Source organism: Schistocerca cancellata, chromosome 5 (genome assembly GCF_023864275.1).
Source record: "Schistocerca cancellata isolate TAMUIC-IGC-003103 chromosome 5, iqSchCanc2.1, whole genome shotgun sequence".
Lineage (NCBI taxonomy): Eukaryota > Metazoa > Arthropoda > Insecta > Orthoptera > Acrididae > Schistocerca > Schistocerca cancellata.
In genome coordinates, this window is record NC_064630.1 from 316,901,019 (window position 1) to 316,928,499 (window position 27,481).

General features: G+C 42.7%; 1 protein-coding gene across 9 annotated transcripts in view; it reads left to right on the plus strand.

Moving 5' to 3' along the window:
• LOC126188003 (nucleobindin-2) overlaps positions 1-27,481 on the plus strand; it is a 99,680-nt gene that overhangs the window by 64,519 nt on the left and 7,680 nt on the right. For 7 of the 9 annotated variants that reach the window (XM_049929414.1, XM_049929417.1, XM_049929419.1 and 4 more), the window contains exons 7-9: positions 6,139-6,319; positions 27,002-27,158; positions 27,301-27,369. In XM_049929414.1, the coding sequence (XP_049785371.1) occupies positions 6,139-6,319; positions 27,002-27,158; positions 27,301-27,369 (407 nt within the window). The remainder of the gene's footprint in view (positions 1-6,138; positions 6,320-27,001; positions 27,159-27,300; positions 27,370-27,481) is intronic. The other 2 variants (XM_049929420.1, XM_049929418.1) reach the window with 1 other exon arrangement.

The window sequence follows — 27,481 nt, forward strand, 5'->3', positions numbered from 1 at the left end:
TTTGTAACTTCAGTATTATGAAAGTTTGCTGTTTCAAAGCAATGGCACACTGAGGACCCATAAGAGATGCAATGTTCTTGGTACAACTTGCTATAATTAAATGTCAGTTAATAACATATCTAGGATTAAAGCTTTCAGGATATAGTAAGGCATAAAGTGTGGTCATGTAACATTCTTGGTCCATATAGCCAAACTAGTAGCTTCATAGAATTGTAAGTTTTCAGATGATGCATTACTGGTTTGTGTCTCACTGGGTCCAAAAATTTTTTTTACTAGCTTTCTCATTTTTTAATCAGTTCTGATACTTTATTAGTGTAATAGAAAAATATTCTATAATATTCAATGTTATGTGAATATAAGTGCTGCTCTTTCCAAGGAGTGAGTTTGTTCGATTGGCTTATTCTACAAGACAGCTTTCACTACTTGCAGTAAGATATTTTGCACTTTCTTGTTTTAAGTTTTGTAATTCATATTTTGCAAAGATTCTGCTGCTGAATAGGAACAGTGATCAAGTAAGAATGACCTTATTGTTTTACTAAAGAGTATGATTAAATAATTTTTTATCTTATGTGAAGAACTATTGTAAATTTATATTGCATTAATTTTAATGGAACTTTTCTAAGCCAATGTATTTATTGACTGGATGTGGTATTTCCCTTTTTGCCTCATAACATGTCCATCGATACTGAAGTTTTTATTATTGTATACTACAGGCAGAACAATATGACTAGAATTTGGACAAGGAAGCAAGTGTGTGTTTTAATAGAGCTAATGTAGGAAGTTTGCATGCATCCAGTTTGTGAACAGTGTGATGTACGAGCCAGATATAGGTGCAAACTGCAACTGGAGCACAATGCGATTGCATATACCACATTGAGAAGTAGTACCATATCCACAAGTCACATTGTTTCTGACTGTTCAGCAGCATGTTGAACTCACCATGCTCAATGTTGACATCCAAAAGCGTGCTCCGTGTGCTGACAACTTTAGAGTCTTCTTATTCTTTGTGAAGTTATGGCTGGAATCTCAGTATAGTCGCCCACAATACAGTGTACGAACATAAATATCTCTATTAAATGATACTAATTAGTGTTATTGGCTGTGACTGGGTTCAACAAGATAATTCTGTCAATACCGAGTTCTTGCTAGGCTTTCAGTCAAGGTGGTGCATATAATTCTTTATTCTTTTGTGATCATCAAACGATCTGTTGTTCACAGAACAATTTTCCAGATCGCAGGCTGATCTCTACACTTTCAGTTGCCTGACATTATGCTAACACTGCTGTACAGTTCCAACCATGCACTATCATTCTGCAGCTTATAAACGAAGTCAGAGCATAAATAAAAGTTTATCATGCATGGATGTAAGAATACAGTTGCCATCTGTATCAGTATGTCAGAAAACATAAGCTTAAAACTTCAACATTTCCCTGTGCTTAAACACTACTGACAGCTTTTGTTGCCAATAAAACATTAAGCAGTCTGAAGTTCACATAATTCAGCCTATGGACATGAACAGTGACCTCTGGGCAAACTTCATGTGGAAGTATTTGATATAGTGCAGTATCCTGCTATGACAAAATGAGATGTCTCACAATTACCATGCTCAACCATCAGTTTCAAGAATTTTGCTTGAACTTTTTAGCAGTAACGTGGCACACCTGAAAAGGAGTGAAAGCTGTCGTCACATCTGCCTGTAAGCATATGGATTTGGCACACTAAAGCTCAACTTCAGTTATTCCAGAATGAAGATGAATAAAAGTTTTAAATATATATGTTGTAGATTGTTCATAATATCACATCTAAACAGGAGACACTGCTTTGTGGCTTTGGAACAATATAAAAGATTTTTTGCACTAGTTAAGATTTCCTGTTAAAAACATTGATATTTCCTAACTTTAAAGTCTTAGAATATTGGAATTTGTTAGAAAATAGCTCATCTACTCAGGCACCCTCACTTTTTTATGCTCTTCCCAAGATGTACTGCTGAGTGAGGCTGCGTAACAGTTAAGGAACTAGACTCGTGTTTGGGAAAAACAGATTTCCAATATCCATCCGGCCACTTCGATTAACTTTCGCCACTTTGATTAACTTTTTCTAAAGGTGCTTTTACTACAGGTCATATTTTACTGCAATATTTGGCCGTAATAGCTTTGCTGTCAGTGGAGCTGCATTATGGCTGCAACACACAGCAATTTTGTGGTATGGCCAGGCAATATGTAGCAGGCTGTTGCTGGCAGTTGTCAATGTATTACTGTGGGGTTAAGGGTGTTTGCCATCAAAGGTGGAGAATATTTCATATTACATCGCAATATCTATCTCTCTCCCTGTCTCAAAATGCTTCCCTTTCGCTCTCACCTTTGTTTTCTACTTCTCTCACTAACAGTGCTACAGCCACAATATTGTCCCACTTTTGTTCGAAAGTTTGCACGTATACATATGGTCATTCATTAGTTGTGCACAACAACAGAGAAGTGGACAAATGAGAGAATTAAGAATTTCATAAACGCAATTTGTCTAGGACCAGAGCTATGGAATGCTGAAAATAATGTATAGAAAGTTCACATTCAGAAAAAGGATTGTTGGCAAGCTGTTGCCGATGAACTTAGAATCGTGTCTGATGAAGCACACAAAAAATTCCAGAGTCTTCAAACCAAGCCAAATGCAATGTAAAAATGATGCCAAGGAAGAGTGGAAGTGCAGGCAGCTATTCAGTCACATAGTTCACATTTGATACCATGAGTTTCATATTTCTCGAGATGGGCCTGAAGCAGGAATTGATAGTGTAAACAGTGGTGTGCTGGTGAACAAAAATAAAGCGTAAATAAAAACTGTATCCTTATTCCAACTTACCATAATGAAATCCTTCAGTCATCCTACCAAAGCATTGCATATTTCCGGTACCAAGAGGCTTACTGATGAATAGTGCTCTTTAAAGAGGTACGTTAAAGTTTCTATGAACTGCCAGTAGCTAACAGCTGAAGGGTGATTGCCAATTGGGTTGTAACTGGTATACACTCTTCCATGTATGTATTGGTTTTGGCAGTTCTTGGACCACTTTCACGAGATATTTGAAATCATGTTTTGCCATTCAGAAAATGTATGTATCCCGTGTCAGTTCACGAGTTACATTTTTTGAAGCATTCAGCTTACCTAAAAAAGAACACATCCTCAAAGTCCAATGTCTCTTATTATTTCTAACTTTATCCCTTGTGTGACATAAAAGCACGAGAGCCACACTCACTTCCACTACCTCATGTTCATCATTTTTTTGTCGATCAGTAAGGGTCCCCGTGTAAACACCTCTGGCTTAGAAATGTATAACCACCAACATTGCCAGACAGCAGTGGCTGGTAATGTTGTTGTACAAGTAGCCACAATGTTACCAAACAACATTATTGGGATATATTGTCAGCAGTATGTGATTTTTATGGTCCATGTAAAGGTACCGAAAGATTTCCCTAAATTACTTCAGGATGAATGCTGGAATTGTTCCTTAAATAATTGCAGTTCTCCAGGAAAGCAAGTATTTCATGTCTAAAGACCTTGCTGTCAGTGATACACTAAACTCTTGTTCCCTGCTGTCAGAGATGCTCCCATCAGAGCACCGTTTATAGCAGGGCTTCACAACATACGTGCTCACGGAGCAAGCTGTGAGCAGCAAGGCGCAGGCATGGAGCAGCGCGAGCACGCTATCCCCACTACCGGACCAGAGCGGAGAGTGGGGAGAGTCACGTGAGGCACACAACAGCTGCCGCCAGTTAATGTAAATCCGCGGCCACCCGCAGGGATACCACTCACGAATTATTACTGCGACAAATGAAACAAATAAAGGAGAATGTACACGTGCCACATAATTTTATTAGCTTAGTGTATGCCTCTACATTCGTATTAATTTGTGAACTGTTACACAATAAAAGGTGTCACTGAAGTGTGGTATTCTCTGTTATCTTGTACTTTTTGCCCTTTACAATTGCGTCTATGTTCGGAGTAATTGTTCTTGTGCATTGTAGGCGCAGCGTGCAGTTTCAATTTCGATCAGACAATGCGTTTCTCAGGCGCGTCTTGTTACATTTCATTGCAGAGAACAGTTGTTCACAAACATATGTGGAACCCAACATTGATATTATTGTAGCCGCCAGTTGGTTCAAACGAGGAAATCTATCCTGAGGGAAGTGTCTGTAGAATTCCAAAATGTTTTCCTTGTTCTGAAAGTTGTCTCTGTATTCTCTGTCACACTGCAGGTCAATAATTTCTAGTTGCAGCTCAGGACGAATCTCTTCAATATTCGCTGAATATGGAGAGGAGAACAGATCAGAATCACTGTCTAGTGCTGTCAGACCTTGAAAGCGTTGATCAAATTCTTCCTTAAGGGCAACTAAACTATGTGAACAACGTTCACAGTCTTTGTGAACATCTAGCAGGAATGATAATTTAGGAAAATGAGCTAGATTTCCTGTTTCCAGCCGACTCACCCAAAGTGTCAATTTCATTTTAAAAGCTCGTATTCGATCTATGAAATGAGTAATTAGCAGATCTTTACCTTGTAGGGAAATGTTTAAAGCATTCAGATAGCTAGTTAAATCTGCTAAGAACATGAGATCACATTTCCATGAAGGCTCTTTCAATTCAGGAACACACATGTTATTTATTTCCATAAACATATTTATCTCAATAGGCAAAAAAATCGATTTAATAATTCGCTACGACTAAGCCAGCGGACCTCGCTGTAATAAGGCAGGCTTTCTACATCCTCAAGAAAGCTTTTAAATTGCCTGTGTTGTAGCCCATGCTTCCTTATATAATTGGTTGTATGAACAACAACACTCATCACATTTTTTAGAGTGATACTCTTTGCACGTAAGTTTTTCTGGTGGATCACACAGTGAACGCCCCTTATTTCATTCGGCACAGTTAGTTTTTGCATTTTGTCCTTCAACAGCGCAACAAAACCTGAATTTTTCCGTCATCGCTGGTGCACCGTCTATAGACACTGAAACTAAAGAATTCCACGACAATCTTATATTTTCAACACTTTCTTCAACACTACTTAAAATATCACCTCCGGTTGTAGTGTTCTTCATGGCTACTACATCGAGGAGCTCCTCCCTCACCTGAAGATCTCTGTTAACACCTCTAATAAATATGCCAAGCTGCGCTGTTCCAGTGATATCAACACTTTCATCCAGAGCTAGAGAATATGCCATAAAATCTTTACAGATATTTGCAAGCTGGCTCTGGACGTCGTCTGCCATGTCCTACATGCGACGCATAATGGTCATGTTAGATAATGGCACAATCCGAAACTGTTCAACTGAGATGGACACAAATGTTCCACTTTAACTACCATTCATTCTTTTATTAAATCGCTATCAGTGAAGGGGCCCAGGGATTTTGCTAAAAGCAAAGCAATTTTGTAACTCACTCTGAGAGCTGCCTCAGTTGATTTTTCTTCGTCGCCCAGATCTTCTTCGGATAGCTTCCTTTTAAGTTTAATAACTTCCTGTGCATGATCTGGTCCATCACATTATCCACTTCCGTAGTTTTTTGCGTGGTACGACATATAATGTCGCTGCAATTTAAATTTCTTGAAAGAATTCAGCATTTTGTGACATACTAAACATTTTGCAACACCCTCTTTTTCTGTAAACAGATACAATTCCTCCCAATGGGGGTTGAACTTCGAAAGCATGGTTGGGGTTACACAACGGTGACTTGACATGATTCTTAACCACCGAAGCGAGTGTTAGAGCTGATCGTATTACTTTAAATGTTACACAGTCGGCGCGAATTCAATAGGCACGCTGCGGCCCTATTCTAACGTGCGCGCGCATTTCCCCTCGCTCCCTACTCCTCCCCCTTGCACCTGCTCGCGAGCACGTGCCTGAGCAGACGCGAGTACTCGCGCTCAAAACCGGCCAGTTGTTAAGCCCTGATTTATAGCCTCAAAATACCCCTGGCCAAAGTCCATACACTCTAATGCCTTTGTATATCAACTTGCCATCTGTTAATAATACAGTATTGACTGGTTATTGTTAACAATCAGATGTTGCTAGTTAATATAAGGTGTATAAACTGACTATTGCATACCAATAAAATGTAGCATAAAGTTTAGTAACTTTATTATTATTTTTACAGATTTGGATGGAAATGGTGCTTGGGATGAACAAGAGGTAAAAGCGCTATTTTTGAAGGAACTGGACAAGCTGTATAAATCTGGAGCACCAGACGCTGACATGAGAGAACGAGTGGAGGAAATGGAAAGAATGAGAGAACATGTGTTTGCCGAAACTGATACCAATAAGGATGGTCTAATCAGGTAGTACTCTGGAAGTGTTTTGTGGTGTTGTGAATTTAGTCATTTTTTTACATTGCCTTAGGGCAAGGGACATTCAGTATTGAGAGTCCACACGCATTCTGCACCCCGCCAGTGGGCTAGGTGTGCAAAGTGCTTAGTGCACTGAGGAAATAAGATTGTTACAGCATCCATTTAATGGAAAACTGTTAATGAGTGTTATGTTTGTGGAACATGAGATTTCTTTTTATTCATAAGTGAGAAAATATTTGTGTCACACACAGAAGGCCCCTTTAGTGTTGGGTTGGGAAGTTGTTTTCCTTTTCATGAACGAACAAAGCTTATTGCAACCAAATGCTGACCAAACTATAGATATGATGGCTGCATTTCTGTGTATTTTGGGATACTCTTCTGCTCGTACCATTGGGGCAAATTTGTGCTACTGTAATATCTGTCCTTGAGAAGAATGCAGCTTTGTAAACCAATCACATCTAAGTGCATTTCTAAAGTTAGAGTATCAGGTGCAACACAAACAGAATGCCAAATAATATCAATTTATTTTGCAGGTTATGAACCTTTGTCTCAACTGTGGCCAAACTGTACAGTGTTTTGGTGATAAACAAAAAACGTATTTTGAATGTGTAATGGTAGTGATGAGCCATGTGAAATAATTTAGGCGGTTTCCTATACCAAGATAACTTTCAAAAAAGACAGAGTTTGTCCATTAATGCACCAGTTTTAGATCATTATCCTGATGTTTGTGTGCAATGGAACAAGGCATGGACTCGGGCTCAGCAGGTGAGCTGCAAGTGCTCACTGGTGCTGGGCTGATGGAGCAGAGTTAATATAGCTTGCGTTAGTGAATGGAGAGAATGCAGCACAGGCATTTCCACTTCAATAATTCAGTTTCTGTGGTATGGTAGTTTGTAGCTTGATGTGGCATATCACTTACAAAGAGAACACTCAGTGTGTTTCGAGAATGAATTTTGACCTTTGGTCATTTTCACGGACCCCTCTTAAGCTTCCATTGACTGGAGTAGAATTGTGTTCAGTGACGATTCCAACTTCAAATTGAGCCCCAATGACAAGCGGAGACGTGTCTGGAGACGCTCTGGACAGCAGTGCGATACCAACCTGTCACCCACCATACAGCCCAACAACCAGAACTGATCCTTTTGGGATGCCATTTCTTTTCATAGCAGGCGCCCTTTCGTTGTCACCCGCAGCATTCTTACAGTACAGCGGTAGTGATGGGAACGCCCAAATGAAAATAATCGATTCTTTTGGTTGTTGGAAAAAACAGTTGACTCATTTGGTTGTAGTTACATGTATCAGTTGAATTATTCATTCATTCTTTCGAGTAAAACTAGTCTGTGGGAGTAACCGAATGAAAACGATCGATTCAGTTGTTCGGACTACTCATTCATTCTTTGATTGAAACCAGTATGTGGGAGCAACTGAAAGAAAACAAAATCATGTGACTCAATTGTATTTTGTGTATCAGTTGGATTATTATTCATTTACTTTCTTTGAGTGAAAGCAGTCAGTGTGTTAGCAGTCAAATGAAAAGATTTGACACTGTTGTAGCTTTGCATATTGACTGAATTATTCATTCTTTCTTTTCAATTGAAAAAAATCAATGGGTAATTTTTCTGTTGGTTGAACCATATGTTCATTCTTTTCACTGAAACCACTCTTTCATGTTGTAGATGACCAAGGTATCCATTCAGTCTTTCAAGTGAAACAAGCCTGCAGTAATTTCATTAGTTGAACTAAAGCAGTGCTACATTACAGTGACAGAGATTGGTCCTAAGTGAAGACTTGCCTCAGGGGTATGCCAAAGTTAAAATAAGCAGTATACATGTTCATTAAATTACGTACTGAATGGAGTAATTTTTCTTCTCACAATTTAAAACGGATCCATGCACTGTTGTGGATTAAATTGTTCCAGTTGCCATTATTGCACAACTAATTAACCTGATGTATCACTGGGGTAGGCCTCTCATCACGTAAACTGCCAACACAGAGTCAAATCAGATTGTTTTGCCAGACACAAACAGCCTCTTCATGATAAGTTGGTCAATGGCCATGGTGTTGCGTGGCAAATGGGGGCATGAGAGGGGGAATGTTTCCCCACTTGTGTTTAAGTGCCAACAACACCAGTGGGTACATGTCGCCATCCCACCAGCAGGTGTAAATTACACGATATTGAGAAGGATTTTTTAAAGTGCAGTCATGTTTGGATGTAGTACTAATTTGCAGTAAAGAATATGATCATAAATGATATCAGTTTCATACAGCTCAATGAGTAGAAGGGCAAATGACATTTAAGATATCCAGTTGTCTGGCGGGTGGGGTGGCATCACGGTGTATGTGATTGCTCATTGTGGGAAGCTTCCCATTGTCTCAATAAATAAGTATGGAAAATATAGGGTGTTCCAATTTTGTCTTCGCAACATTGATCACATGTACAGGGTGACATAGAATAACGGAAATGTTAGAAATGAGTAGTGGCAGCAGTGGGCAGGTGGCAGCACTGCGGGTTCATAATGGTTAGCGAGTCAACAGTCCGCTATTTCAGTAATCATGGATCAGTGGAATGGACAACACTGTGCGTTAGCCATAAAAATGTTTTATAAAACACTGATAGTTTGGTAGCAGTGCAGAGGGAATTTTGACATTTTTAGGACGTCATGATGCCATTTTGTTGAATCACCCGATAAAATGTTGAATTAATAATGTTGAAGAGACTGCAGAATTCTTCATTTTGATTTAAAATTCCAGCCATACAAACTGCAGATGGTGCAATTACCGGTTACAATTGTTTTAATGACGACGAATTTGTAAACAAGTTATGGATGTCAGATGAGGCACATTTTCATCTCGCAGGTTATGTGAATAAACAGAACTACCATTACTGGGCAAACACACACCCTAATTATGTTCATTAGGACCCTTTACACACTAGTAAAGTGACAGTATGGAGTGGTGTTTCATCACATGAGGTTATCGGATTGTATTTTTTTGCAAATGAACGGGGAAACAAAATAACAGTGAATGCCGAGCATTATGTTGAGATGTTATGTACATCCGTTACACCTGCATTGAAAAACTTTCCAAACATTCAAGAAGCCTGATTTCAACAGGACAGAGCGACATCACACACTGCATGGCAATCAATGGCATACATGCAAGAATTGTTTGGCAACAGTGTGATTGATCTCACGACTCGGTAACATTCCCTGGCCCCCTAGATCACCAGATTTATCTGTTTGTGATTTTTGTTGTCGGGCTACAAGAGCAAAATCTACACGAATCAACCAAGAACCCTGCATGAGTTAAAACAGACAATTCGGGATGCAATTCACAGTATCCCAGCTGAGATGTTGCAGTGGTCAATAAGGAATCTCAACAGCAGATTTTACGAATGTATCTACTCAGGACGACGCCATCTAAAGGACGTAATTTTTAAAAAATGATAAATGCCATTAATGTTTCATAAATGGCAAGGTTTTAGGGTTTCGATTACTATGAATGCAATTCCTTTCCTTCATCACTTCTAGTTTTATTAGATTGGTAAAATGTTCCCTTTTTTTGCATAATCCTGTATTTCAGAAATAGGGATAGGTAGGAAAGTGCCAATAACTAACATGCGAAAATAAGAGACAAAAAACAGCTGTAGATGTGTATGTTAACATTGTGCCATAAACTGCATGTTTCTACCTATTCCCATTTCTAAAATATACATGATCAAAGTTGTAAAGATCATTTTGGAACATACTGTTTGTGTACAGGAGATCGTCTAAGCACGATAACTGCCACTTTTTTTAAATAGACTAAAATGAAGAAACTGTCTATGGTTCAGTCCTCCTTTATTGAATTTTAACTAAGATTTATTACAGTCTGTTTCTAATGAATCAAATGTCCACTTATACGGAAAAAGTTCCAGGTTTACACCAAATAGTTGTATAAAAATCACTCCAGCACACCTCTGGATGCCCTCAAAATTAGGATCAATACAGGGAAATCTGGATGTATTGCAACTCTTATTGGGAGATGCAGAGATGAACACAATGGTTCCCTTAATGACATGAAGAAGAAAGGAATCTTGCCTCGTTTTAGCAATAGTTTGCATTCTGTTTTATAGGCAATGTGTGATGATGTCCACAAATAAAAAAATAATTTGCATATTCAACCATTTACAGTAGAGTCCCATTAATCCGAATTAATTGGGATCGGACCTTGTTCAGATTAGGAATTTGTTCAGATTAGCCGGAATTATGGTGACAAGTTTCTAGAATGAAGTATACCAAGCAGATAAGTAGGTACACCATGGTAACAAATGGGAACAAGTGTGGGAACAATGGCTCACTCTCGCTCCCTGCCCTTGTTGTTTTGCATTGTTGAGATCTTTGTAGTGTCTGAGTTCAGTGCACTGCCAATTGGCACATGCTTGGTTATGTTAGTTATTGATCACTGGCACACGTAACAGTTGTACTGTATTCATTCAGGTGTAGTGGTGTACGCATTTTCGTCATGAGTAAATGGAAAGATATGTTAACTCTCAAAGAAAAACTAAATGCTCTGAAGCGGATAAACAACAGTGAGACAGTATTTAAACTGTCAACGGAACTGGGTGTTGGTAAAGCAACCATTTGTGATTGGAATAAGAACTGAGTGAAGCTTGAACATTCCTGTGCAATGTCTTTGCCGAATTTCGAGTGTTTTTCCCAGACTTGAAACAGTCCCGGTATGATAAAGTGGAAGAAGCTCTTTTTCTTGGGTTTACACTCCTTTGAGTGGAGCACTGGTTCAGGAGAAGGCTGTTTACCTGAACGAGTCAATGGATGGTGATGAGTCTTTTAGTGGCGAGAGTACGGATTGGTTGGACAGACTCAAAAAACGTCATGGACTCTGTCAGCTAACTATTACTGGAGAGAAGCTTTCTTCTGACCGTGATGCAGTGAAGGAATACTTGGGTGAGTTTGAAAAAACTATAAGAGAGGGAAAGTATTCTCCCCAACAAATTTATAACACCAACAAGATTGGCCATAATTTTAGGACATTGCCAACAAAAAGCCTGGCATCAAAAGCAAAGACCATGCTCCTGGTTTTAAAATTAGCGTGCAGCAAAGCTGCTGGTAATCACAAGCTGCCTTTAATGCTGATCGGCAAATCTGCTAGGCCCAAAGATTTTAAAAACTGCAACGTAAAGTTCCTGCACGTGTATTATCGCAACCAGGAAAAAGCTTGGATGGATGGTAAGCTGTTAAAAGAATGGTTTCACGGCCAGGTTCCCTCTGTTCAATGGTTTTCTAATGAAAATCATTTGTCTGCCTGTGCAATCCTTTTCACTGATAACACGCCATCTCACCCCAGCACTGAGGAATTATGTGACGGAGAAATTGTGGTGAACTTTTTGCTGCCGAATGTTACACCACTTCTACAACCGATGGCCCAGGGCGTACTGCAAACATTAAAACTGATTTACAAGAAACAATTTTTAAGAATGCTGATTCAAGATTATTGCATTCCTTTAGTGGACAAAATAAAAAAGACCAATGTGAAGGATGTTGTTTATAGCGCCGCTGAGGCATGGCAGAATATTTCAGAAAATACTCTGAGAAAGTCGTAGAGAAAACTGTGGACATCTCTTGAATTTCAGAACAACCTAGTTGAAAATGAAGAGGAAAATCTACTACAAATGATACAGACAATCCCTTGATGTGAAGAAGCTAGTGAAGGGGACGTATATCTGCTTCTGTGATTCAAGACCATGAACAAGAGGACTGCTGTGACGGTAGTGACAATGCGCCTAAAAGTGACAAAGGAGAGCTGGTGGCACACAATGAGACAGCAGAAACCCTTGACCTCCCGCTATGTTCTTTGGAGCAACAGCCCACTGCTGCACCTGCTGATTTGATGTTTATGAGACAATTGCTCGAGTATGCATCATATTATAGCAGACTGTCTTCATTACACCAAAAAACAATTACAGAGGTTTTGTCATCTAAAAAGTTGGGATAAAATGTCAGCTGTATTTAGTAAGTTTGACAGCTTTTCTTTCATTGTTATGCATTGTTTAAACCTAATGTTTTCTTGCCAATTTTTCTAATGCATGTTTACGGTACTGTATAAATTAAAATAGTGTGTATGTATAGCAGTTTACTGTGCACTTTTCCATACTTAGAGTAACATTTTTCACATTCGGATTACCAGGGTTTGGATTACTGGGACTCTGTTGTATTTGTGTGGAAGGTAAATATTTTGTGCAGGAAATTACATGACCAGCTACATACATGCCTCCCAGCATTTCCAGCTTTACAGATGTCATAGCTGTTAAAAATTCACTAGCACACATTTTCTGAACTATCTCTATGACATTAGGAACCTGTATGGGACTAGGAGAGATTTTTTCATATTTATTAGTTCATTTTAAAACAGTTTTATATTAAACAGTATCTCTGTTTAAATAGTTATTTTCTGCTCTTTAGTCTTGTGTGTGTGAAATTTTTCAACATTTTGTGAGATTTTTACAGTTACATGTGGTAAACTTCAGGTTTATTTAAGTTTCCCTTCAACTGAGCCGACCAATATATTGCTTCCTCATAGGGATATCTCATGAAAAGACCGTGAATGTAAAAATGAGAGAGAATCAAGCTCATAGGGAAGCTTAGCAGCAGTCATTTTTAATAGAGAAACATTCACGACTGGAACGAAAACACAGGGCAGTAGTACACAAAGTACCTGCTCTCCACCACAAACCAGTAGAGAAGGCGAGGCAATTGTCATTCAGTTCTGAGCTAAGTCTACAACTTATTGGGAAGTTAGTTTAAAGTCAGTTGCAAAATTTGTACCTGACTGACAGACAGACAGACAGACAGACTGAAAAACAAAGTAACCTTTGCCAAACATTGGACTCGAAAGCGAGTTAATATTATAGTGTCATCCAATTCAGAGCTATGTTGCAAGTTTCAAGTCTCCAGCTTATCAGGAAGCTAGTTTAAAATCAATTGCAAAATTTGTACCTATAAAGACAAGAAACCGATAAAACCATGTTAAAAAGTGATTGTTCATTTATACGAGGGTAAGTCAAATGAAAACCTTAAATATTTCTTTAAATATTATTTATTGTGCAGAAGTGGTACAAAGCTGTATCACTTTTCAACATAATCTCCCCCACGCTCAATGCAAGTCCTCCAGTGCTTACAAAGTGCATAAATTCTTGTAGAAAAAAATTCTTTTGGAAGTCTGCGAAACCACTCGGGCACTGCGTGGCGTACCTCTTCATCAGAACGGAACTTCTTTCCTCCAGTTGCATCTTTGAGTGGTCCAAACATATGGAAATCACTTGGGGCAAGGTCTGGTGAGTAAGGTGGATGAGGAAGATAATCAAAATGCAGGTCTGTGATTGTTGCAACTGTTGTACGAACAGTGTGGGCTTTGCATTGTCATGTTGTTGCAAAAGGACACCTGCTGACAGTAATCCACATCGCTTTGATTTGATTGCAGGCTGCAGATGATTTTTTAGGAGATCTGTGTATGATGCACTGGTGGCAGTGGTCCCTCTAGGCATGTAATGCTCCAAAAATGATGCCTTTTTCATCCCAAAAGAGAGTCAGCATAACCTTCCCTGCTGATGGTTCTGCTCGAAACTTCTTTGGTTTTGGTGATGAGGAATGGCGCCATTCCTTGCTCGTTCTCTTCGTTTCCGTTTGGTGGAAGTGAACCCAGGTTTTGTCCCCAGTAATGATTCTTGCAAGGAAGCCATCACCTTCTCATTCAAAGCACCAAAGAAGTTCTTCACAAGCATCAACACATCGTTCTCTCCTTTTAGGAGTCATCCGTCGTGGCACCCATCTTGCAGACACTTTGTGAAACTGGAGTATATCATGCACAATGTGGTGTGCTGACCCGTGACTAATCTGTAAACATGCTGTAGTGTCATTCAGTGTCACTCAGCAGTTTTCCTTCACTATGTCTTCAACTGCTGCAATGTTCTGTGGAGTCACAACTCATGGTGCCTGACCTGGACGAGGAGCATCTTCCACTAAAGTCACACAATTTGCAAACTTCCTACTCCATTCATAGACTTGCTGCTGCGACAAACATGCATCACCGTACTGAATCTTAATTCGTCGGTGAATTTCAATAGGTTTCACTCCTTCACTATGCAAAAACCGAATAACAGAACGCTGTTCTTCCCTGGTGCAAGTTGCAAGTGGGGTGGCCATCTTTATACTCATACTGTGACGGTATGTGTGCATCTGCACTATGCTGCCACCTATGGGCCATTCTGCACGCTGTTTGTAGCATGCTTACCAACTTACAGGATAACAGCGCGAAATTTCGATTTGTTATTACAAATTTAAGGTTTTCATTTGACTCACCCTCGTATATAACAAATTTACAGTGCAGCACCATATATTAAACTCTTAAAACCAACAAAAATTGATATTTAATGCCACAAGCCAAAAATTCTCATTTCAGTAAGTAAATACATACATTTTGAATATATTCTTAGAAATGTACTTGTCATTCACATCTCCTTGAAATAAGATACTTTATTTGGCTCTAAAAAAGTTGTCAACCGTAGTCATGGTTCATGTACATCTAGAAAGACAGAAAAAGATGTAAGTAAAATCACTCAAACATGGTGAGTGAGTAAAAACATTCATATAACTGACATTGCCACAAAGATTAGTTTCATTCAGTTGTTTCATTTGACTGAAAAAAACCAACTGAACTTAAAAACAGTCGACTGGCCAATCAGTTGTTAAAAACTGTCAATTGTCTAATCACTACACAGCAGTACATTGACGATATTCTGTGTCCTGTTTTGTTGTTCTTCATTTCAAGAAATCCTGGGCTTACATTTCATCAAGATAATGCCCATCTGCTCACAGCAAGAGTTACTACTCTATCTTCATGCTTACCAGACCCTGTCTAGGCTACCAAGATTGCCAGACTTCTCACCACTTGAGAATGTTTGCAGAATTATTGGCAGAGCCGTTCAACCAGCCTGGGAGTTTGATGATCTAATATGTCAACTGGTCAGAATTTGGCACGATATCTCTCTGCACAACATCTAACAGCTCTGCCAATGCCAAGCTGGGTAACTGCTTGCATAAGGGCCATAGGTGTACCAACAAGTTATTGATTTGCTCAATTTGTGAACCTCTTTCTCTTTAATAAATCATCCAATTTTTCTGAAGTTATACATGTCCGTACATGTACATCACATCTACTAATTTCTGTCCCATTTGGGTAATTCCTTTGTGGTGCATCTTCTGTTTATATTTTTTTTATTTATTTGCTTATTTATTCTTTCTTAGTGTGTGCATACTCCCAATCAGTTGGTTGGAGTCCACACAGTGAGTGTACATTCTTATGTACACACAGCGTGCAGGACTTGAAGATGAAAGCTGGGTTGGTTGGCAAAAATATTGAGCATAAAATGGAAAACAACTTGGCCATTAATACTACCTATTTACTTTTGCCACATGGAAACATTTTACTAAAGAGAGCAACCAGCACATCTATTGAGGTGGACTACACTAATTTACAGCTCATGTGCTTGCCTAGTCCTAGCTGAGAGTGCAACAGGGTTCATAAGTAATCATGCATTTGAAACAGTCTTGAAGTCAAGCAAGTTTGCATGTTAAAATAGTAATCAAATGACTTTAATCTAACACCATACCAAAAACATATGGATAAATTGAATCAAATAGTTACTTTCTGCGGTAGCCACCAGACAGATCGCGGGAGGCGCACATCGGCACGGCGCGTCACGGACAGTAGTTGCCGCAAGTAGAGTCCCGTCCACCAGAGGGCACGCGAGAATACGGACGCGACCTCTGCCGGCGTAACAACAACAAATCACGCAGCATGGGCTGTGCCCAGTCAGTTAACATCGGGCCTGCCTAGGACTCAGTCCCGGTCTAGGCTAAGTGAAGTGCTACGTAAACGTGAACAGTGTTACTACACAATTGGCAACGAGTAGGGTCGTTCTTTCACGTGTTGCATTGTTGTTCCGGTTTCGCAGCTTCTCCACGGCACGGAGGATTTAGTGCAGGTTTTGGTTGAGCAGCAGACGGAGCTCATGGCCACCATGAAACAAGTGCTTCCGGCGTTGCTCTCCACGCAGCCTGCTCCAGCGCCGTTCCCTCCTCCCTTTCCCCCATATGACGAGACGGCGGAGGATTGGGACGCATATGAACATCGCCTTCGGCATCATTTCCAGGCGTTTCATGTTGCCGATGCGGAGGTATGTAGTGCTCTCTTCTTGTCTTGGATATCTCCCTCGCTGTATCAAGTTTTGCGGCAGCTAGTGCCGTTGCAGGAACCCTCGTCCTTGTCTTTTGACGCATTGTGTCTTCATATTGCTGTCTTCATATTATCGCCGCCGCACGCATGTTGTGGCGGCTAGGGTCGAGTTCTATCAATGCAAGAAACAGCCCCATCAGTCTTACCGGGCGTGGGCCGCTACCCTGCACGGTCTTAGTCGCAAGTATCATTTTGTGACAGAGCAGTCGCGAGAGTCATATGCCCACGTTATGGTACGCGACGTCATTGTTCGTTCTGCCCCTGATAGGGAGGTCCGGCAACGGGCCCTGCAGTTAGACGACCTTTCCCTTGAGGAAGTCCTGTCCATTGCTCAATCGTAGGAGTCTCTCACGCCGCAGGTCAACAGCTGGAAGTGTGGTGCGGCGGTTCAAGGCAGCGCGTCCGCTTCCACTGTGTCCGGGGCGGACGACGTGCGAGTGGTACAATCCGGCCGTTACGGCCACTCCCGCACAGCACGTAAACAGAATTCCGGCTGCCGGCCCCTGTTGCCGTCCTGTGCGTCGTGCTATATACATCACGATCAGTCAGAGTGCCCCCAGCGTTGGGCCGTTTGTCGCAAATGTAATAAAAAAGGTGACATTGCTAAAGTTTGCCGCTCAGCCTCCAAAGAATCGAAGGAAGAAGGTACAGAGGACATGGACGTTGACATTCAGGAAGTTTCATTGGGACAGGCTCCCGACGCATCGGCACGCAAACTCTTTATCGAGGTGTCAGTTCGGTCGCGCCGGTTACAACTGCAAGTAGATATGGGTGCGGCAGTTTCGTTGTTGAATGCACAAACTTATTCCGACCTTGGATCGCCCCTGTTGGCGCCAGTTTACCGGCGTCTACGCGGTTATGATAAACAGTTCATTCCCCTACTGGGTCAGTTCACTACCGACGTGACTTACAAATCAGTCACTCGGCCTATTACTTTTATTGTTGTCAGTGATGCGAGCTCCGCTAACCTTTTTGGCCTGGATGCCTTTCAAGCTTTTGGTATTTCTATCGCTGACACCATACAGTTGGTCTCCGTAGACGTTCCCTATCACTCATTGGAATCTTTGATCTCAGACTTTCCAGATATCTTCGAGGAGGGCCTGGGGTATGTTTCAGATTTTGAAGCTCACTTAACGTTGAAGGCGTCGGCTTGCCCGCGTTTTCTACGCATGAGGCAGGTCCCCTTGGCTCTCTGCCCTCAGGTGAAGGAAGAGCTAGACCGGCTGACAGCCCTAGCGGTCGTTCTTCCCATTTCTTCTGGTGAGTGGGCTTCGCCCCTCGTTATTGTAAGGAAGCCCTCGGGAAAATTACGTCTTTGTGGCGATTTCAAGGCCACCATTAATTCCCAATTGTTCTCTGCCGTGGCGGGAGGCCAATATTTTTCGAAAATAGATCTTTCGGAGGCTTATCATCAGATACCACTTGATGAGGACTCCAAATGGCTGGCGGTCATCAACACCCCATTTGGCCTTTACCAATACCAGCGGTTGGCCTTCGGAATATCCAGTGCCCCGGCGATATTCCAGCGTTATCTTGAGCACGTCACATCGACAATCCCTCATTGTGTTAATTACCTGGATGACATAATTGTCACAGGCCGCAGCACGAAGGAACACTTGCACAACCTTCACACCCTCTTTCTCAAATTCAGGTCTGTGGGCTTGTGATGCAACCTGCATAAGTCAAACTTCTTCCAACAGTCCATTGAGTATGTGGGCTACACCATCTCTCGGCACAGCATCCAGCCACTAGGAAGTTTGGTCCAAGGTATCGTCGACCTTCCTCGGCCCGCTTCACTGAGAGAGTTACAAGCTTTTTTAGGCAAGATAGCCTATTACCACCGGTTCATTCCCAGGGCTTCCACCGTAGCCCGCCCCCTGTACTGCCTTCTGCGCAAGGATGTTCCTTTTGATTGGTCGCCTGCATGCGAGCGAGCGTTCACCTCGTTGAAGGGCCTCCTCACGTCAGCGCCTTGTTTGGCTACTTTTGACCCCCATAAGCCGTTGGTCCTGGCTACAGATGCTTCTCAGTATGGGGTGGGGGCGGTCCTGGCCCATCACAACGCAGACGGTTTCGAGCAACCACTGGCGTTTCCGTCTAAAACTCTTAGTCCTACGCAAGCCCATTACTCCCAGGTGGAAAAAGAGGCTTTGGCCATTGTCTACGCTGTTACCAAGTTTCACCCTTTCTTGTATGGCATGACATTTCAGTTAATCACTGACCATAAGCCATTAATATCGTTATTTGGCCCCGCCTCTCATATTCCGGATAGGGCGGCCCACAGACTACAGCGCTGGGCCTTGTTCCTCTCTAAGTACCATTATGACATTCATTTTCGCCCTACCAGACAGCATGCCAATGCCGACACTCTTTCCCATCTTCCAGTGGGCCCGCATCCTACGTTCGATCGAGAGGAGATTATGTGTTTTCATTTGGATGTGGCGTCCATCCAAGTGGTTGATGGCTTCCCGATCACTAGTTCTCGAGTCGCCAGGGAAACGGCAGCTGACCTGGTTCTCCGGCAAGTAGTTCGCCTCATTCAGCAGGGGTGGTCATCCCGCCCTCCAGGCCGGGCTTCGGACCCTCTTCGTAATTATTTTATTCTAAGAGACTGCCTCTCGGTCTTGGAAGGAGTTCTCCTTCTGGCTACCGATGATACAGCTCCTCGCGTGGTTGTTCCTGCAAGTTTACGAAGGGAGGTCCTCATGTTATTACATGCGGGGCACTGGGGTGTTTCCCGTACTAAAACCTTGGCTCGCAGACATGTGTACTGGCCCGGTATTGACAGAGAAATTGAGCACTTGGTGGCCGCCTGTTCCCAGTGTGCGAGCCAACAGGCATCTCCCAGGGCAGCGTTCTCTTCATGGCCGCAGGCAACCCAAGCATGGGAACGTGTTCACATTGATTTTGCGGGCCCGTTTCTCAATGGCTTTTGGCTCATTGTCATTGACGCTTATTCCCGATTCCCATATGTCGTTCGCTGCTCCTCAACCACTTCAGAAGTTGCAATCCAGGCACTAACCAAAATCTTTTCTGTGGAAGGTCTGCCAATCACCCTGGTCTCGGACAATGGACCGCAGTTTATTTCGCAGACCTTCCAGGATTTTTGTAGGCGCTTCGGTATTCGGCACGTTTGCTCTCCCCCCTTCCATCCACAATCGAATGGGGAAGCCGAGCGCATGGTGCGCACATTTAAGACGCAGATGAAAAAGTATGTGCACGAATTTCCTGCGGAGGAAGCATTGACGTTTTTCCTAATGGCATACCGGACCACACCAATGGGAGAATGCAGCCCCGCAGAGCTCCTCCATGGGCGCCAACCTAGGACTCTGCTGCACCTCCTCCGGCCTGGTCCTCGCCAGTCTTCGCAACACGGAGTACCTGGCTTTCCACTGGGTATGTCGGTCTGGGCCCGTGGGTTTGGTCGCAATCCACGTTGGATACCGGTGGTTGTCCTGCGCCGAAATGGCCGCCGGCTCTATACCTTGCAGGCGGGGGACCGGGTGGTACGTCGTCACAAAAATCAGCTGCGTCCACTTCTGGGCACCCACCCTCCGACCTCTCGGACACCGGGTTCCCCGTTGCCGGCACCCGTGTTGGTTTCTCAGGGGACGTTACCACCTCTCCCCGATGTGACTCAGCCGCACTGTGATGGTTCTCAGCCTTGGCAGCCTCCAGTAGCTCCAGCACCAGCATCGCCATCGTTCGAGATGCCCCAGCGAGAGCCGGCCCCCCCTCGCAGGCCCGGTTTCTCAGGAGGCTGGTTCACCTTGGTCGTCCCTTCCCCATCGTCCCCGCCACGGGGTCTTGCCCCTCCCGAGGTGGAACAGGATCCGGAGTTCGACGGTTTGTCGCCGGTTCTGTCCCGGGCTCCAGTGGTGGGACGACGGGGGCCTCTTCGTGTGGGTCACTTCCAGCCGTATTCGAAGGTTCCGGCTCGAGGGTTGGCAGATCCCCTCGACTCCGGCCTTCCAATGGATGTGGAGGTCTTTGTTCCTGCCCAACGCTCCACCTTCCGACGCAGTGGATCACAGTGGCTTCACCCCCCGAAGGAGGAGGAGCGCAGTAGCCACCAGACAGATCGCGGGAGGCGCACATCGGCACGGCGCGTCACGGACGGTAGTTGCCGCAAGTAGAGTCCCATCCACCAGAGGGCACGCGAGAATTCGGACGCGACCTCTGCCGGCGTAACAACAACAACAACAACAACAACTCAGGCAGCATGGGCCGTGCCCAGTCAGCTAACATCGGGCCTGCCTAGGACTCAGTCCCGGTCTAGGCTAAGTGAAGTGCTACGTAAACGTGAACAGTGTTACTACACTTTCGATTCACAGCAGTCAAACTTGTGAATAATTCGCCCTTCACTGAAACAAATAGTGGAAGTAAGTGGAGTCTCAAACATATGAAATACAACAAGCTCAGTTAAAGATTCTGTATGTGAGAACAGGTGCTACTAGAATCCGGTATACATCTGTTTGTTTAACTGGTGTGCAAATGCAACATACTGAAGTGCCACAGCTTCAGTAAGGTCTGACAGATCATGCTCAGATAGGCAGTTTAATGCCTTATAGCACTATTGTACAATCCACATGCAAAATGGTAGTCTTCAACACTCTGTAGAGCCTGTCACCAAAAGAGCACAAATAATTCTAAGTCGCATCTGCTGCTCAGAGTCCAGCACTAGTAAAAATGTTTAAATATTTGTTGAGGGCCAAATTTTGTCACTGAAAGAAATGCAGACTATTCTAAGTCCCAAACTATTGTTCAGAGCTTTCTCATAAAACATATGAAAGTTTGAAAGTGGCATTTCCAATTCTCAGCCCAAAAAACAATCACTTGAATCTTACGCAAACTGATGTAGCTCTTGATTGTGAGAGTGACTAACAGCAGTAGACTGTGAGGGTGTCAACATATGCCCTCTGCCAATCTTGTACAACACCATGCTCCTACAAAATTGCCAAAAAAATTTAAGCCTACAGTTAACATGGAAGGGAGTTCATTTCTCTGCTGATCGTTTTCTGACCTCACAAGCCATTCCAAGTCTACTGGTTCATTATTAAACAACAGTAGTACATATTTCAAACACTTATGTTCTCCTCTTTAAATAAAAGATATGTCAATAAATAGTTAAACAAACGTAGTCTTGAGAATATTGGATGTCTTGATGCTCACTTCTCAGTATTGGTCTTGGAATTTACACTTTTTGCCTATTTATTACTAACCAAATGAGTAATCATTTGAAACTTTCTATAAGACTAAAACTATCCTGGACCATGACTCAAATCGGGGACCTTTGTCTTTCGTGGAAATATCCTTTCTTCCAAGAATGCAAAGCACGCAGAAGAACTTCTGTGAAGTTTGGAAGATAGGAGAGGAGGTACTGGTTCGAAAAAGCTGCAAGGGTGTGTTGAGAATCATGCTTGGATAGCTTAGTCAGTACAGCACTTGTCTTCAAAAGACAAAGGGCCTAGGTTCGAGTCCGTTTGGCACACAGTTTTAATCTGCTAAGAATTTTCGAAATCATTGCACGTACTGATGCAGAGTGAAAATCTGTTGTGGAATAAGTACTTGATTATTTATTAAATAAAACTTAAATTTACACAGATGCAGCATTGGGGGAAAGGGGTGGTCAGGGCTACACAATGCTATGTTCGTATTATCATCTTATGTGTAAGAGATGCAATCAAAAAGTAGTGTATTTTTTAAAATTTGGGTGTTTGTACATCAGATTTTCATTTTTTTAAATATTTATTTTGTACAGATGTTCGTGATGTATTTGCCTTTTCAGCTGTTTTGAATATTTAGTTTATTGTTGACAGTCGAAAAGGTTACGTGTGGTTTCAAGTGCTCAGGAATTTTTACTTTCAAAAAAGATCAGTCAAAGAATTTGCATTAAATTTTGTTTGAAAAATGGAATAAAATGCAGCACTGTATTTTAAATGTTGACTGTGGCTTTCAGTGAATCTACTATGAACGAGACAAGAATTTGAATGGTATAAACATTTCAGAGAGGTCCGAAAAGGTGTCGAAGACAACTGCCACTCTGGTTGCCGTAACACATCAATTACTGACAGCAGTGTGGAAGAAGTAAAGAAAGTGGTTCTGGAAAATTGCTGTCTGAGAGGTTGCTGATGATATTGGCTTATCCTTTGGCTCATGCCAAGCAGTTTTTTATGTTTTGGGCATGAAACATGCAGCAGCAGAGTTTGTTCTGAATTTGTTGAATTTTGACCAAAAACTACATTGTGTAGCCATCGATAAGAAATGATTGAATGAAGTTGACAATGATCCAGAACTTCTAAAGATGGTTATAACAGGTGAACGTGTGTGATATCGAAACCAAGGCCCAATTGTACCAGTGGAAACTGCCAGAAGAGCCAAGACAAAAAAAAATTGACAGGTTTGGTCACATGAGCATTCTTCTCACTGTTTTCTTTGATTATGGTGGGATAGAGCCTTACGATCGTATGATCAGTAAGGAATACTAGCTGGAATTAAGCACTGATTGTATGAAGCAGTCCAAAGAAAACAACTAGAACTGTGGCAGAACCAATGTATGAAGCAGTCCAAAGAAAACAACTAGAACTGTGGCAGAACCACTTGTAGAAATTGCATCATGATAATGCTCCCACCCACAACTCAAGGTTTGTTTGTGATTGTTTGGAAAAAAAAGTTATGTTGCCTCAGCCACCATATTTGCAGGACATGGGGCCCCAGCAACTTCTTTCTGTTCCTGAGGTTGAAGACAACCTAGAAAGGATGTCGTTTTGCCACCGCTGATGAGATAAGAACAGAATTGCCGAAGAAGCTGAACAACATAAACAAAAAGTGAATTCCAGAAGTGCTTCAAAGATTGGAAAAAGCCCTGGCACAAGTGTATTATACCTGAGAAGGCTTATTTGAAGGGGACGAAGTTGATGTTCATGAATAAACAAAGATTCTTTAAGAAAACAAAAATTTCCATTACTTTTTGATCACACCTCATTTGTATGGAGGATTTGACATTCAAGCACATTTTCATAATGAGATGTTGGTAAAGTAAACTGTAATATTATATATTTAAAAAGAAAGATGATGAGACTTACCAAACAAAAGCGCTGGCAGGTCGATAGACACACAAACAAACACAAACATACACACAAAATCTAGCTTTCGCAACCAACGGTTGCCTCGTCAGGAAAGAGGGAAGGAGAAGGAAAGACAAAAGGATATGGGTTTTAAGGGAGAGGGTAAGGAGTCATTCCAATCCCGGGAGCGGAAAGACTTACCTTAGGGGGAAAAAAGGACAGGTATACACTCGCACACACACACATATCCATCCATACATACAAGACACAAGCAGACATTTGTAAAGGCAAAGAGTTTGAGCAGAGATGTCAGTCGGGACGGAAGTATATAGGCAAAGATGATGTTGAAAGACAGGTGAGGTATGAGCGGCGGCAGATTGAAATTAGGAATTAGCGGAGATTGAGGCCTGGCGGATAGCGAGAAGAGAGGATATGCTGAAGGGCAAGTTCCCATCTCCGGAGTTCTGACAGGTTGGTGTTAGTGGGAAGTATCCAGATAACCCGGACGGTGTAACACTGTGCCAAGATGTGCTGGCGGTGCACCAAGGCATGTTTAGCCACAGGGTGATCCTCATTACCAACAAACACTGTCTGCCTGTGTCCATTCATGCGAATGGACAGTTTGTTGCTGGTCATTCCCACATAGAACGCTTCACAGTGTAGGCAGGTCAGTTGGTAAATCACGTGGGTGCTTTCACACGTGGCTCTGCCTTTGATCGTGTACACCTTCCGGGTTACAGGACTGGAATAGGTGGTGGTGGGAGGGTGCATGGGACAGGTTTTACACCGGGGACGGTTACAGGGGTAGGAGCCAGAGGGTAGGGAAGGTGGTTTGGGGATTTCATAGGGATGAACTAAGAGGTTACGAAGGTTGGGTGGACGGCGGAAAGACACTCTTGGTGGAGTGGGGAGGATTTCATGAAGGATGGATCTCATTTCAGGGCAGGATTTGAGGAAGTCGTATCCCTGCTGGAGAGCCACATTCAGAATCTGATCCAGTCCCGGAAAGTATCCTGTCACAAGTGGGGCACTTTTGGGGTTCTTCTGTGGAGGGTTCTGGGTTTGAGGAGATGAGGAAGTGGCTCTGGTTATTTGCTTCTGTACAAGGTCGGGAGGGTAGTTACGGGATGCAAAAGCTGTTTTCAGGTTGTTGGTGTAATGGTTCAAGGATTCCGGACTGGAGCAGATTCGTTTGCCACGAAGACCTAGGCTGTAGGGAAGGGACCGTTTGATGTGGAATGGGTGGCAGCTGTCATAATGGAGGTACTGTTGCTTGTTGGTGGGTTTGATGTGGACGGACGTGTGAAGCTGGCCATTGGACAGGTGGAGGTCAACGTCAAGGAAAGTGGCATGGGATTTAGAGTAGGACCAGGTGAATCCGATGGAACCAAAGGAGTTGAGGTTGGAGAGGAAATTCTGGAGTTCTTCTTCACTGTGAGACCAGATCATGAAAATGTCATCAATAAATCTGTACCAAACTTTGGGTTGGCAGGCCTGGGTAACCAAGAAGGCTTCCTCTAAGCGACCCATGAATAGGTTGGCGTACGAGGGGGCCATCCTGGTACCCATGGCTGTTCCCTTTAATTGTTGGTATGTCTGGCCTTCAAAAGTGAAGAAGTTGTGGGTCAGGATGAAGCTGGCTAAGGTAATGAGGAAAGAGGTTTTAGGTAGGGCGGCAGGTGATCGGCGTGAAAGGAAGTGCTCCATCGCAGCGAGGCACTGGACATGCGGAATATTTGTGTATAAGGAAGTGGCATCAATGGTTACAAGGATGGTTTCCGGGGGTAACAGACTGGGTAGGGATTCCAGGCGTTCGAGAAAGTGGTTGGTGTCTTTGATATCATCAAACGGTCCCTTCCCTACAGCCTAGGTCTTCGTGGCAAACGAATCTGCTCCAGTCCGGAATCCTTGAACCATTACACCAACAACCTGAAAACAGCTTTTGCATCCCGTAACTACCCTCCCGACCTTGTACAGAAGCAAATAACCAGAGCCACTTCCTCATCTCCTCAAACCCGGAACCCTCCACAGAAGAACCCCAAAAGTGCCCCACTTGTGACAGGATACTTTCCAGGACTGGATCAGATTCTGAATGTGGCTCTCCAGCAGGGATACGACTTCCTCAAATCCTGCCCTGAAATGAGATCCATCCTTCATGAAATCCTCCCCACTCCACCAAGAGTGTCTTTCCGCCGTCCACCCAACCTTCGTAACCTCTTAGTTCATCCCTATGAAATCCCCAAACCACCTTCCCTACCCTCTGGCTCCTACCCCTGTAACCGTCCCCGGTGTAAAACCTGTCCCATGCACCCTCCCACCACCACCTATTCCAGTCCTGTAACCCGGAAGGTGTACACGATCAAAGGCAGAGCCACGTGTGAAAGCACCCACGTGATTTACCAACTGACCTGCCTACACTGTGAAGCGTTCTATGTGGGAATGACCAGCAACAAACTGTCCATTCGCATGAATGGACACAGGCAGACAGTGTTTGTTGGTAATGAGGATCACCCTGTGGCTAAACATGCCTTGGTGCACCGCCAGCACATCTTGGCACAGTGTTACACCGTCCGGGTTATCTGGATACTTCCCACTAACACCAACCTGTCAGAACTCCGGAGATGGGAACTTGCCCTTCAGCATATCCTCTCTTCTCGCTATCCGCCAGGCCTCAATCTCCGCTAATTCCTAATTTCAATCTGCCGCCGCTCATACCTCACCTGTCTTTCAACATCATCTTTGCCTCTATACTTCCGTCCCGACTGACATCTCTGCTCAAACTCTTTGCCTTTACAAATGTCTGCTTGTGTCTTGTATGTATGGATGGATATGTGTGTGTGTGCGAGTGTATACCTGTCCTTTTTTCCCCCTAAGGTAAGTCTTTCCGCTCCCGGGATTGGAATGACTCCTTACCCTCTCCCTTAAAACCCATATCCTTTTGTCTTTCCTTCTCCTTCCCTCTTTCCTGACGAGGCAACCGTTGGTTGCGAAAGCTAGATTTTGTGTGTATGTTTGTGTTTGTTTGTGTGTCTATCGGCCTGCCAGCGCTTTTGTTTGGTAAGTCACATCATCTTTGTTTTTAGATATATATATATTATTTCAAAAATACAAAATTAATGAGAGAGAGGTATATTATGGTAGTGTGGTTTGTGCTGCACTAAAACATTGTTTAACTGAAAGCATGGTTGTTGTTGATGAAATATTTTCCTGATGACAAGATTTAATACTAGGAAGTTGAGAGAGAAATAAAAAGTGCACAGATAGCATAGCTTTAGTTTTATTGGCTTAATATTTTGTGTTATAATTATTTCAGCTACTCTGAATTTCTTGCACAAACTATGAAGCCAGATTTTGAAAAGGATCAAGGCTGGGAAAGTCTGGATGAACAGCAAGTTTTCACCCAAGAAGAGTATCATGAGTTTGAAAGACAAAGACTGGAAGCCATCCAGAAAATGGTTGCTCAAGGACTGGTAAGATTACATTTCCTTTCATATGTAATTTAAGTTACTTGTGTAGCATTTTGCTGTTAACACCCTTGTAGTGTAGTAGTGTAGTCGTTTGTATCATCAGCTGTTTTTCTTTGTTAACTGCACAATACGTTTGCATGTTTAGATTCCACCTTACCCAAATGGCATGCCTCCACCACCTGGTCATCAACAGCCAGTTCACCACCCACAGCAAGTATGTAACTGTAGTTAGTCTAGAAATACCTGCTGAGTAGAACAGTTATCCAAGTAACTTTATTGACTGTGGTAGGAATGAAGTTTAATTCCTGTTTTAATATTTTAATAAT